Here is a 13,856-nt window from a genome sequence, read left to right as displayed (position 1 = left end):
GTAACACCTTGTGGACTGCAGTGACAGGTGCACTACAACGTAACACCTTGTGGACTGCGATGACAGGTGCACTCAATGGTTTTGCTCTTCCCAACAGACATCAGCTGTGGTTGGCGAAGCTCAGTTGACGGGGTTTACCTTAACTTCCAAGATGGAAGTCAATACAAACACCTATCATTAGCCTGCTGCTTCTCCCCAGGCTGTCACTCAAAAAAGATAAGATTATAGAACTCAGAAGACTCTATTCTTTCTTTACCCCATTATTTTTATTTTATCTATACATATAGGTGTTTTGCTTGCATGTGTATCTGTACCACACGTGGCCCTATTACCCACGAAGGCCAGAAGAGAGCATCAGATCCCCTGGAACTAGAGTTGAGATGGTTGTGAGTCACCAAGTGGGTGCTGGGAACAGAATCCAGAAAAGCAGTCAGTACTCTTAACCGCTGAGCTATCTCTCCAGCCCTTGAAAGATTACAACTTAAGAAATACCTTGCAGTTTGGAGAACCAACTAGTGAAGGAACACTTTTTCATTTCCCAACTTAGCATTCCTCTTTTGTGTGCAGCAACCCATATCCTCGATTCCAGTGCATGTGTGCGCTCCTCCCAACCTTACCTCTTTATGCACCTTCCAACTGTCTACTGTCACATTGAAGAGAGCTTTGAGGGCCTCGATGGCACAGTCTGTCTCCTGAGGTGGAAGAGGAGGTCCATTATGGTCTATGGCCGACTCGTACTCATCGGTCCACTTGATGCTAAAGGCACTTTCCAAGATCTGGGTTAGCAGCGGGAGTCCCTGGAGCTCATAGCGCAATTGTGACCTGATGTCAGTGTGCAAAAGTGACAAGAGGAAGAGCAAACGCAAGTCAAAGCACTTTATGTCATTGATAAATTTTCGGTCCTTGCACTTTCTCAGGAGGTTACAGAGCTTTGCCGCGAGATTCAGTTCCAGGCTGAGCTGTTGGGCCATCTGACTGTTGAACACGATGTTACATAGACACTTTAACGATTCCACAATAACCGGGAACTCTGACACCTTCTCCAAAGAATCATCTGACTCGTGCAGCTTGGCTAGTCTCAGCAGTATTTGCAGATTTTCCTTAGTTGTTACAGGAACTAAAATCTTTTTGTCTCTGGAGAGAATGCGGAGCACTTCCAGGCAGGACACTTGACAGGTTGTTGGGACGTCCTTCACAAGGACTTTAAATATGCCTTCACAGAGTTTCTGAAAAACAACAAGTGCGCAAAAATCACTATCTGGCTGGTATTACTTCAAATAGTGCAGGCTCAAGATCTGGCTGTAAAAGGACTCTATTTTTTTATATAAATCTCAAAAACATCGGAACCAGAAGGCAACTTCTGTTTAGTACACATCTTTCACTTCTAGAGATACGGAAATCGAGGGCCGGGGAGGGTGAGGAGCTTGCACTGGGCAGTGGATTGCAGCATTGGAGGAGCTGAAGGATGCAGTCACTGCCTTCTCAGTCCATTGTTTTTCTTACTTAAAAATCACATTTTTTTGTCTTAAGTCACTAAAGTATCTTCCATAACTTTAATCTTAGCAGGGCTTTAAAAAGCATAGCATTGGAGCAAAGGGGAAAAGAGGGCAAAACGCAGCTGTTCCTCCCAAGAGCTAAGGCTTTAAGTGGAGAACTGGTCCATAGTTCTGTGTGGGTGCCTGGGGAGGTAAGAAGAGGATGTTGGCTCCCTTGGAGCTGGAGTTACAGGCAGTTGTGAGCCACCAGGTGCGGGTACTGGGACCAAACTTTGGTCCTCTGGAAGGGTAGCAAGTGTTCTTAACAGCTGAGTTCTCTCTCCAGCCCTTAATCTTATGTTTCAAAAGTATTTGTATTGCCAAATTTAATAACACGGCCTCAAAATTCTTCGTGAGCTATCTTCTTAAACTGCAGGTCTGCATCTCTCAAGCTTAATCTCAAATACAGACCAAGTAAGTGTTAACATTCTATTAAGACATCTGTATTCCAATATTCTTTAGAAACAACAGACACAGCAAGTAAGATTTTTTTTTTTAAATTTTATGTGTATTAGTGTTTTGCCAAGGGTTTCTGTTCCCTGTAACTGGAGTTACAGAGAGTTGTGAGCTCCACGTGGGTGCCAAGGTCTGAATCCAGGTCTTCAGGAAGAGCCGTCAGTGCTCTTAACCTAACTCTCCAGCACCAGTAAGATTTTTTATTTTTATTTTTTTGAGTCAGGGTTTCTCTGGAGTTTTTGATGCCTGACCTGGAACTAGCTAGCTCTTGTAGACCAGGCTGGCCTCGAACTCACGGAGATCCACCTGCCTCTGCCTCCCGAGTGCTGGGATTAAAGGCGTGCGCCATCACTGCCCAGTGACCAGTAAGATTTTTAAAATGAAGTTTCTATTAGCCTATCATTAGACTTTAGCTCTTCAAAAAGAAGCTACATGGGGTCAAACATGATTTTGCCAAGACTCCCAGGTCATGTGCAACGTCCAGATACAGGCTATTGATTAACTAACAGAAATACTATTCTAATATAAATGTTTTCTAAAGGTAATAAGGAGCTCTACTAGACAAGTTAAAAAACAAAACAAAACACTGTATAACCATGTCAACTCTCCCCTGCCTCATCTGGTACCATGGTTTTCTTTTAATGTCTTTATGTCACTGTTAAGGCAGTGTTTTAAGTGGGTGTCGTCCAGGGCTGCAGTGTGGCAGTTATTAGAATTACATGGGGCAGGGAACTGCTTCCGTTTCAGATCTGCCAGACTTAACACACACACACACACACACACACACACACACACACACACACACACATATATTGTGCATATTATTTGTCATGTGGTATGATCCTGGGGTAAAATCAAATAATCTTTATCACCACACAGTTTTTTCAAGAAAGAAATTATCTGTCTTTCTGTACATGAAACCAATACAGTCTCCAGTCTGGAATATAGGACTGAAGAGATGGCTCAACATTGGCTGCTCGAGAAGCCCTGGCTTTGATTCCCAGAAACTACATGGAGGCTCACACCTACCCATCGGTAACACATTTCCAGGGATACAACGCCTCTTCTGGCCTCCGTGGGCATTGCATGTACATGGTGCAAGCATATGTACCAACAAAACACCCATACACATAATGAAAAAGAATAAGAAAATAACTATGGAATTAAATAAGTATAAAATGTAACATGTGAATGTGGTATAGTACACAGATATCTTTACCTTCTAAACTCAAAACAAGAACAATTACAAAAGTCTTCAGACACAAGAAAGAAGACAGCATGCAGGTGACTTGAATAGCCAAGGCTACAAACAGACCTAAGAAGAAAGTCTACGAAGTCAGAGGCCTACAGAGTTTATACTTTACACCTAGAGGTCACTACACATCTCCTAGAACGAAAGACAAGAGCTCTGGTTTCCAGCAGCTGCCATCTAGTTTCTCCCGAGCACGTCATCTCAAGACGACACTTCGCACAGTGACTGTAGGCAACTTTTTACCATCGTGTAACGTCAGTTCTTAGATGTCAACTTACTTTCTGAAAATACAAGTACTTAAGAACATGTAGAACTGGAGAGGTGGCTTGGTGGTGTAAGTGCTTCTCATGTAAACATGAGGATCAGAGCCTGGAACCCTAGACTTCAATGTGTGTTGGGTGGGCATGGCAGTCTGCCTAGAATTCCAGAGGGCAGGGGGCAGAAACAGCATCGCTGGACCAATCTGCTTATTTCAACTAGTGTACAGGTGAGCTCTGGATTCAAACAAGATCCCTGTCTCAATAAGTAAGATGAAGGGTGACCAAGAAGACATGTGATATCAATCTTGGGTACACACACAGCCGACCTGCACATAAATGTGCATCCATACCCAACACATATACACATGCATACACACTGCAAACACGTAAAAGAAAACGTATAAAAGAAGCAAGGGGTATTTAATAGATAGACTTACTATTTTACTGGACACAATAATTTCTACTCAAAGGATTTTAGAAGAAAACAATTGTGTACCACATTTGGATCAGTCAGAAAAATTGGGTGTTTATGTTTAAACCAAGCAAGGGGCTGAAGAGGCAGCCTTCTCTATGGCTCTATCTAACTGCATGGACGACTTTCCCAGTATGTATCGAGTTTGTAGTGGTGCTGTAGACTGAACCAAGGGCTTTGTGGGTGGCAGATAAGTGCTCTATCACTGAGCTACAGACCAATATTCAAATTGATTTTACTCTTAAAACTGTATGCTGACAAAGACAAAGTGTAAGTCCCAGTAAGAAAAACTTAAGCGTAAGTGCCCAATAGTTCTCCAGTGTGTACACATCAACAGCCAGGGAATGGGTATTGTTGTTGAATCACCATCTTTTCTTAAAGAAAACTGGAAACCAACCATGTGAGAGGCACATTACATGTTTAAGGTTCACTCTGGGCTTGAAACCTGTTCATCTTACCAAGGCCACTACAACCAGAACAGGATGGTGTAATCAGGAACAGGAGAGGGCATTTTACTTGTCTGGATTCAAATCCTGCCTCTTGTATTTCTCCTGGTATGAACTTGGTTCAGTCACTTTTCTTCTCTGGACATTGCACTTATCTTTAATCTCACACACACAGCACTTAGATCAACACCTGGCATGTGATAAAGATTTAGCACAGGTCTCATGAGACAAAACATCCTACAGTCTCCATTTTGGCATATAAGATCCTCTGATCTGTCCTTAAACTTTTTAAAACATGTATTTGTGTGCATGCACACTGGCAGAGGTCGTAGGACAACTCTGGAAGTTGGTTCTTTCCTTCCAACATGTAAACATGTGAGTTCTGGGGAACAAACACCTTTATGTACACAGCATTCCTGCTGGCCTACCCTGTCTTTCGAGTTTTCTCTGAACTGTTGGAACAAGGTGCCCTCCGAGTCTGCACTTCTTGGCCAATTATCTCACATGCAGCTCTCTGGTGTTCTGACCCTCTCCCCTCTGTGTGCACCAATCCCTCTCTGCCTGCAGTTTAGTCATTTTCTAAGTGAAGTTTTAAATTTTACTTTAAGTTTTCTCTAACCATTTTAACCTCCAACATTCTTCCTTCCCAAGGAATATCCTAGCCACAATGTATAGTGATTATCCTGTATTCAGTACATCTGTCCTGGTTTTTCCTATGGTTTGCCTCAACAACACAAGCTGTCTGGCAGCACAAGGACTTGTTTTTATAAAATAAAATGTACTGCAATGCTGTTTGAGTCAGGAAGATCTTCCTTACTATCTGACTTTGCCATTAAGAAGTTCCTTTGGGGTTCTAGTTGTATAATTAGACATGGTGTTCAACTTACAACAGTTATGTTCTGAGCTTCAGTTTCCTACCTGCATAATGGGAATAATATCAAAGCATCTGATAAGCAATGTCATGAAACAGACATAAAAACAGTCCTTCAAGCCGGGTGGTGGTGGCGCACGCCTTTAATCCCAGCACTCGGGAGGCAGAGGCAGGCGCATCTCTGTGAGTTCGAGACCAGCCTGGTCTACAAGAGCTAGTTCCAGGACAGGCTCCAAAGCTATAGAGAAACCCTGTCTCGAAAAAACCAAAAAAAAAAAAACAGTCCTTCAAGGTGACTTTCATTACTGTATTTTTCTGTAACTGTTAATAGAGCAAGTGGAGCACAGGAAACAGCCACAAGACTCATGGGAGTTCCCAGGCTGCAAACATTAGCGTCTGCTGCTGTGAGCAAAGGCTTCCCCACAGGAGACTTCTCCAGGAGGCTTAGATTACTTAGATGCCTATGTTGTTTAAAATAGAGACGTTTTTAAAAACAAAGTTGAGCAGGGGTATGGACCAGGAGGAATTAGGTAAAGAAACGAGTGTGATCAAACACATTGCATGAACGTGTAAACTTCAAAACCATAATAATAAAAATACAACCATACTATGTTCTATATACCAAAGAGCTTTACCCTGGGTCAAGTTATTTGAATTTTAATAATATCATATTATTTTAACAAAAGATTATAATTATGCATACCTAATTTTGTTTCCTGACATTAAAAAACATTTTCCCAATTGCTACAGGGTTCTCATATAAACACAATTCTTAAAAAGATTTATTTTTACTTCATGTGTATGAGTATCTTGCCTACATGTAGTATGTGCATCAGGTACATGCTTGGTAGCCTCAGGGGCCAGAAAAGAGCCCTAGATGCTCTGGAAACGGAGTTACAAACAGGGACGAACTATCCATGTGGGCACCAGGAACTGAACTTGGGTCCTCTAAAAAAGCAGTATGCACTCTTGACTGCTAAGCCATTTCTTGTTTGTTTTTTGGTTTTGTTTTTTTTTTTTGAGACAGGGTTTCTCTGTGGTTTTGGAGCCTGTCCTGGAACTAGCTCTTGTAGACCAGGCTGGTCTCGAACTCACAGAGATCTGCCTGCCACTGCCTCCTGAGTGCTGGGATTAAAGGCGTGCGCCACCACCGCCCGGCCTGCTAAGCCATTTCTCCAGGACTTCACAAACACAGCTTTAAATGGATATGCAGGCTGCAATTCATGTTGTCACTGCAGCTTTAGCATGAAATGCAGCCTGTCCAGAAAAAAACAATGCATACCCAGCTTGGCAATGGCAGGTTTTCTTATGCATCTGCAGAACTAAAGTCAGCTTTGGCTTCAGCTGTGAAACAAGCAAGATAAACTACGAAGCGAACATGAACATGCAAATGATCTATTATTATCTGTGCACTCCTAGAAGGTGACCTCTAAAACTTTTAAAAGCAAATTTCGTTTTAACTATAAAGAAAACACTTTTTTTTTTTTTTAGTTTTTTGTTTGTTTTTTTTTTTTTAGTTTTTTGAGACAGGGTTTCTCTGTAGCTTTGGAGCCTGTCCTGGAACTAGCTCTTGTAGAGCAGGCTGGCCTAGAACTCACAGAGATCTTCCTGCCTCTGCCTCCCGAGTGCTGGGATTAAAGGCGTGCGCCACCACTACCCGGCGAAAACACCTTTTTTTTTAAAACCTGATTTTACAGCCTACATGCAAACCCCAAAGAGGCTTTCAGAAAACACTTCTGAAACCGTATCAGTTGGGTGATTGCCCACTCACAGCCTGTTTCTAGACCACGGAGAGAGATGAGGACAAAAACTGAGACAGATACAGAAGTTGAGTCTTCACTTAGCAATCAGTCTTCACAGTAGGTTAATGTTGCTGGGGCAATAAGAATACAGTTATTCCTCTTAGTGGTTAATTCTGATTGTATTTCACAAAAGTACTATGCTCCAGCACTGAGGAGAAAATGAACACAACAAAGCCCTCAGGCCTTACTAATCATCTCGGAGGCACTGTTACAGATAGACGCTGATTGAGAAGCCCATCATTAGACCCGGAGGTAGAAACGGAGAGCTGCCCACCAACAAACCCAGCTTCCCTTTCCTAGGTAGTAATGCCATGGCTGCCTGACTACACCACCTTTGCCAGCTATTCAGAAACAAAGCCTCTGAGCTCCTACGATGCAGAGTCATTACGTTCTGTTTAAGACAGTGGCTTAGTAAACAAATACTTTTTAAAAAAAATGAGTGAATTAGTTCACATATCACACACACACATTTAAAATAACGTTTAAAAAAGTGCGTTGCTCGGGCCGGAGAGATGGCTCAGAGGTTAAGAGCATTGTCTGTTCTTCCAAAGGTCCCGAGTTCAATTCCCAGCAACCATATGGAAGCCCACAACCATCTGTAATGAGATCTGGTGCCCTCTTCTGGCCTGCAGGCATACATGTAGACAGAGTACTGAGAATACTGTATACATAATAAATAAATAAATAAATCTTAAAAAAAAAAAAAAGACAGTGGCTTAGGCTTTTTCTCTTTCTTGTTCAAGTCTACAGTACAACCTAGAAACGGCAGCCTGGCCTAGGCCATGACTTTGCTCAGACAGTGAAGTCTTGACAACTGGAAGGAAAAGAGCAACCCCAGCCCCCATCAGTCCACAGAGCACAGCAGTTAGCATGCCTAGACAATCACCTCAGAACTGTTACTTGCAAAGGTAAAGATAACTCCTTAATTCCTTAGACCACTTCTATCTTGTTTTCTGTCATTTTAAATATGTTGATTCTTTTGTTACAATTTAGTTGCCACCTGAAGAGAATGCATGTTTGATTTTTTTCTTTCTTTCTTTTATTTTTTTTCTGAGTCAGGGTTTCTCTGTAGCTTTGGAGCCTGTCCCAGAACTCACTCTGTACAAACTCACAGAGATCCGTCTGCCTCTGCCTCCTGAGTGCTGGGATTAAAGGTGTGCGCCACCACCGCCCGGCTTTGTACATATAGATTTCATACTCTACTGCAAAGTCTAGTAGTCATTTTTCTATTTAACACTAAAAGACAGGGGGCTAGTTCTACCATGGCTAGTTTGAACACTCCCGTGTTCCTCTCCTTAGCCACAATCAAGATTTCCCAGTGTCTACTTTATAAATCCCAGGAGGTGAGGAGAGACAACAGCAGGGTCTAAGGGATTCAGAGTCAAGTGGATAGTTATGGGAAAATATAAGCTATGTTAACGTGGCGAGCACAGAAGTTTCTTGTATTACTGACAGTTTGGGTTAGAAAAATTCTTTGTTTAGAAGGCTGCTTTGTGTTTTAGGACATTTACAGGAACTTTCAATTTCTACAGGATGTTAGTAACACACCAGCAGGGCACCAACTCATCACAAGAAAAAGTCTATGGAAATTGTTAACAAGGAGCACAATCAGTTCCTTCATTGAGAAACACCGATCAACCACCTAGCACATGTGAGTAAGATTTTCAAGGTACTGTGTGTGTGTGTGTTTGGTGGGGGGGTGGACAAAGGCAAAATTCTGAGGCTGAGCAGATCACAGGCTGGTGAAGAAAGCAGAAAATAAACAGTTAAAATATTACGAATCATTGTAACTGAGGGGGCTGGAGGCTCTACTTAGCTGGAGAAAGCAGAAAATAAACAGTTAAAACATTACGAATCATTGTAACGGAGGGGGCTAGAGGCTCTAGGTAGCTGGAGAAACGGCAGCCTGGTTCTGGATTGAGAAACTGTGAACACGTGGCGTAGATGGCAGCAGCACCGTGGAGCCAGGTGTGTCTGCGGCGCTGGAAGCCCGTGCAGTGAGACTGGCAGCAGGCTGCCGTGAGATGGAACTCAAGGAAAGCAGGAACCAGCCATGAGGAGTCTTACAGACTTAGCTCAACTGCTATGAAAAGTCACTAAAGAGTTTAAGTAAAGAAGAGCTAAACCCAGCTAAAATTTAAAAACCAAACCAAACCAGGCTGGCTGTCTACTGAGCGAGACTAGAGAAGACTAAGCACAGCTTCAGCTGGGGTGGTGGCAGGGGACTGACAGGACCTGCTGTGTGGGAGAATGTAACGTGTGGGTCTGTTTGTTGGGGTTTCTGTCCCACCCGGTCCCCCAGCCATTTAGTCCCAGAGAAAATCACACAGAGATCTCCATAAGATTATAAACTGATTGGCCCATTAGCTCAGGTACGAAGGTATAATTACGAAGGTATTAGCTCCTTTAACGTACAGTAACCCACTATTCTTATCTATAGCCACATGGCTGGGTACCTTTTCTCAGCCAAGCAGATTACATCTTGCTTCTTTGGTGGTCTGGGCTGGACTACGGGAAGAGCTTCCTTCTTCCCAGAATACTCCTGTTCTCATCGCCCTGCCTCTACTTACTGTCTGGTTGACCCGCCTATACTTCCTACCTGGCCAATCAGCGTTTATTTCAAACATGATTGACAGAATACAGACAATTCTCCCACACCAGGAGAAGATTTCTGGCTTCATCAACACACTTACAAAGGAAGGGATGACTAGGGAAAGGACAGGCTTGGAGAACTCTGTATAAGGTCACAATACGTCTGAAATGCTTATAAAAATGTCAAGTAGGAAGTTGAATGTACGTGGTAGAGCTGTAAGCAGCCATCAAAGCTATGCTTTCTGTATGGGTAGGAACATTTCACTTATGACTGGATTAAACCACATGGAGAAAAACAGAAAGAAAAGGCACAAGAGCCCTGGAAAAGCCAACACCATGGCTGGCCTTTAAGAGGAAATTTAGAAGTGTGGGTGTTCTAGGAGACAGAAGAGAGCGTTTTATGGACGAATGCTCAGCTGTTCCACATGCAGACAACAGATCGCTAGGACCTTGATAAAGACGTTTCTAAAGTCTGTCTGGAAGCAGGGAAGGGGGGCAGCAGAGCTCTGTGGAGGTGTGCAGGGGAGCGTCTGGTGGAGAGTGGACTTACTCCAAAGAGCGCTAACCGTGAGGGCGGTGACTGGCAGAGAGTGAAGCCAGGAGCCTCCCTGTGTTCAAACAGACAGCCTGGCCGCAGACAACAGTGCTGAGGGCAAACTCTTCTGTCATAGCCCCACAGTGGTCACGTCATATAAAACACAAGCCAGCTCAGAGCGCCTGTAATGACCTTTCTAAAACTTATATTTAATTACTAGTGTCACAATATCCTTGGGGTGGGCCCAGTAACTTCTAAGTATCTGTAGGAACCTCTCTGCCTTCTCATTTTATATATTTAGAGTCTTCTCAACTGCTCACCTTACTAAATTAGTCCTATCTTCAAAAGCATCCCAAAGCAGGAAGTAACCTCTTACAGCTTTGGGTCCAGAGAACTTAATCTCTATGGCCGCAGAACTGAACACTATCTGTGGAGACGTATCTCTTATATCAACCTGGAGGGAGGCAGGCTCTGTAATGTATCTCTGCTCTTCCCTGAGTGTGTCTGATGCACCGAATGTCTGCAAGCGCGTGCGCGCGCGCGCGCGCACACACACACACACACACACACACACACACACACTCACGCACTGGGAGCTACAGACACTCAATAGGGCGCTAAAGCTCTGGTCTCAGCTCCAGTGCTGTGACTTCGGGTACAATGACAAGCTCCTCTCAGTTCCTCATCTGTCAAGAACATCCATTTCGTGGTTTGTAGGGAGAATGAAAGGAGAGGACACGTATATGACACAAGAAATAAAGCCAAAGCGGATGTTCCCAACATTAAACACCACTCGGTACTAGCCTAGGACAGTCAAGGGAAATGGTGACTGATCCTCCCCACTCTTACCCAGACCTCAGTCCTTAAACAGAGGCCTACAGTGCTCACCTTTTCTTTTTAACATTTTTGCTCTTCTATTGCAGTGGTACAGAAATACGCTCTCTTTACAGTCTGCCATGTTCTCCTCAACGAACATGGACTTTCCCTTGTTATTTTCCCCATCCTGACCACCTTGCTACTCCATCTGGAGTCACTGGATCAACCAGTACCGCTCGAGGGACAGGATAGGATCCTAATCTTAAAATGGACTCTGTGCATTCACCTGGTGGCCCCGAGTCAGAGTCCTCGTGTATCTTCTGGACCACAACGACACTAAAATACTGGGACGTGGGGTGTGCATGTTAAATGTGTGTTACAGATTACAACACAAGAGTCATAGGAATTTTTAAATTTTTAAACTAGAGAGATGTTCAAGGAATATTTATAGTCAAAGCAAACTCCCTTGGATGATGTCTTTCTGGCCAGTCAAGGTTATGCCCACACTCTCCACCAGACGTCAGTGGATATATATTCCACAGGATCTAATTTTAGTCCTTAACCGGAACTGAAGGTCAGCCACCTGAACATGATACCTCTCAACTTTGGCCCTCTGTATACAGCCAGTGAGCAAAAGCAAGAAAGGAGGAGGGACGGACAGACAGACATGATGGGAGTGAAGGAAGAGGAGGGAGGAAAGGAGGAGGGAGGAAAGGGGGAGAGGTGGAGGAAGGAGAAAAGGGAGGGGGAGGAGAGGGGGAGAGGTGGAGGAAGGAGGAAAGGGAGGGGGAGGAGAGGGGGAGAGGTGGAGGAAGGAGGGGAGAGGGGAGAGAGGGGGAGAGGGGGAGGGAGGGATAGGGAGGGAGGGATAGGGAGGGAGGAGAGGTGGAAGAAGGGAGGGGGAGGGAGAAAAGGGGGTGAGAGGATGGGAGGGAGAGGGAGGGAGGGAAGGAGGGAGGGAAGGAGGGGAGAGGGAGGGAGAGAGGGAGGCAAGATGAAGGGAAGTTACTACATTGATAGTGGGAGATAAGTAATTGGTTGTCCATTCTCTAAAAGAACTATTCAAAAATTGTATTTAAAATACTAAACATCTAATGAATTGCTGCTAGAATCATAAAACATGCTTTTAATAAAAGTCATAGAGAAGGATTCTGGGGGTCAAACTTGAGGTTTTTTTATTTAAAAAAAAAAAAAAGCTAAACAGATTTCCTAAATGAATACTCACCCATCTGAGTACATGTTTACTTACACCAATGTTATATCTATACATTTGGGATTTTTTTCTAAATCATATTATGGAAGACAAGGGAATTCTCATTCTATTACAGATAGAGTCTCTGTGACTGAAGTTTTATTTCTCTTATAGTCGAGCTGAGCCTCCTCTTCCTGGATGTGCTCATCTTTCAGCAGCACCACCTAGGTTCTCTGAGGAACACTCATAAGCGGGTTTGGCTCGAGCTTCTCAGCTAATTGGCCATCCTGAGAACGGCACGCTGTGCCATCAAACGATTCCTAACAGATGGGAAAGACGGCTTAGGTGTAAACAAAAACTTAAAACCACTCAGCTGTCCCTCCTTTCTAGACTGAGGGTAGAAAAGCAAGTGTAAAAACACTTTCTCTTCAAACATAAATCCAGTCCACTACATTTCTTACTATTTAGGTGTCTTTATTTTCCAAAAAGTCCTTTTCTCCAATCCAGATGCCAAATCTTAGTCTTTAAGAAAATTTAGGTTGTTAACACTGGCAGTTACAGAAATATCTTCAGGGCCGGGCAGTGGTGGTGCACGCCTTTAATCCCAGCACTCGGGAGTCAGAGGCAGGCGGATATCTGGGAGTTCGAGGCCAGCCTGGTGAACCAAAGCTACAGAGAAACCCTGTCTCGAAAAACCAAAAAAAAAAAAAAAAACCAAAAAAAAAAAAAAAAGAAATATCTTCATTTCTTTCATGCCAGAATTCCTCAAAAGAGAAAAATTAAGAGAATTATTAAGTGAAAAAACATCTATTTTGGGTTAATAGCAATAATACAACAAGACTCAGATAATTTATATTTGGGAGATTTAACACATGGAAAATGACTGAGTATTAAGCATCTTTCAATATACAACAGCTTAAGCTATGTGTTAAAATACTGAATAAATAATCCAAGGACTGTAGTCACAGAAAGCTCCTTGGCAGGCAGGCGTGTTATTAGGATAGGAGAACAAGGCTGCTAACTAGCTGGAAGGAGGCAACAGAGGAACAGAGAAACATGAACAGAACCCGAGAGAAACATGGAGAAACTAAGAGAATTAACCAGCGCAGACCTTGGTCAAAGCTTTCTGGCTGCAGAGTGGCTGCTGGGAAACTGGCATCAGATGAAGTATTCAGAATTGATGCCTCTGGCTCAGGATACCCCAGGGGGTACCTGTATGGGACAACATTCAGGGCCCCGTACTACAGTGGAGTTCTCTGAGGATGAGCTACACAGCGATGATGGTTAAAGGCAAGAAGAGAAATTGAAGACTTATTCTGGCCGCAGCTTTCCCACACAAGTTGTAACCTTAGGTAAAAAACTATCTCAATTTTTTTATCCATAATAGGAATAATTAGAATTACTGGCAAAGTCTAGGCCCTATGAATTCTATCAATTACAGACATATAAATATTCCACTTTCCTTGACATATGAGCAAAATTTCTGAGAAATGAACAAAGTACTGAATAAGGGAATCAACCTTACACTTCTAGCAACAACAAAGAAATTCTGATGTATCTGAAAAACAATCTGCAACATACTGGGATTCCAGAGCCCAGTCCTCCAGTCATCCATCCAGCCCCTGTG

At 43.3% G+C, this 13,856-nt stretch overlaps 1 protein-coding gene across 5 annotated transcripts in view; it reads right to left on the bottom strand.

The window, feature by feature from the left end:
- Ric8b (RIC8 guanine nucleotide exchange factor B) overlaps nt 1-13,856 on the bottom strand; it is a 97,821-nt gene that overhangs the window by 64,626 nt on the left and 19,339 nt on the right. For all 5 annotated transcript variants that reach the window (XR_003377951.1, XR_003377950.1, XM_005358248.3 and 2 more), the window contains exon 3: nt 618-1,226. Coding sequence is in view for 3 of the 5 variants with exons in the window: in XM_005358248.3 (XP_005358305.1) it covers nt 618-1,226 (609 nt within the window). In the remaining 2 variants the exon portion in view is untranslated. The remainder of the gene's footprint in view (nt 1-617; nt 1,227-13,856) is intronic.

This window comes from Microtus ochrogaster, chromosome 24 (genome assembly GCF_000317375.1).
Source record: "Microtus ochrogaster isolate Prairie Vole_2 chromosome 24, MicOch1.0, whole genome shotgun sequence".
In the NCBI taxonomy this organism is placed as follows: Eukaryota; Metazoa; Chordata; class Mammalia; order Rodentia; family Cricetidae; genus Microtus; species Microtus ochrogaster.
Note: the sequence above shows the minus strand (reverse complement) of the source record. Positions and strands in the feature narration are given on the sequence as shown.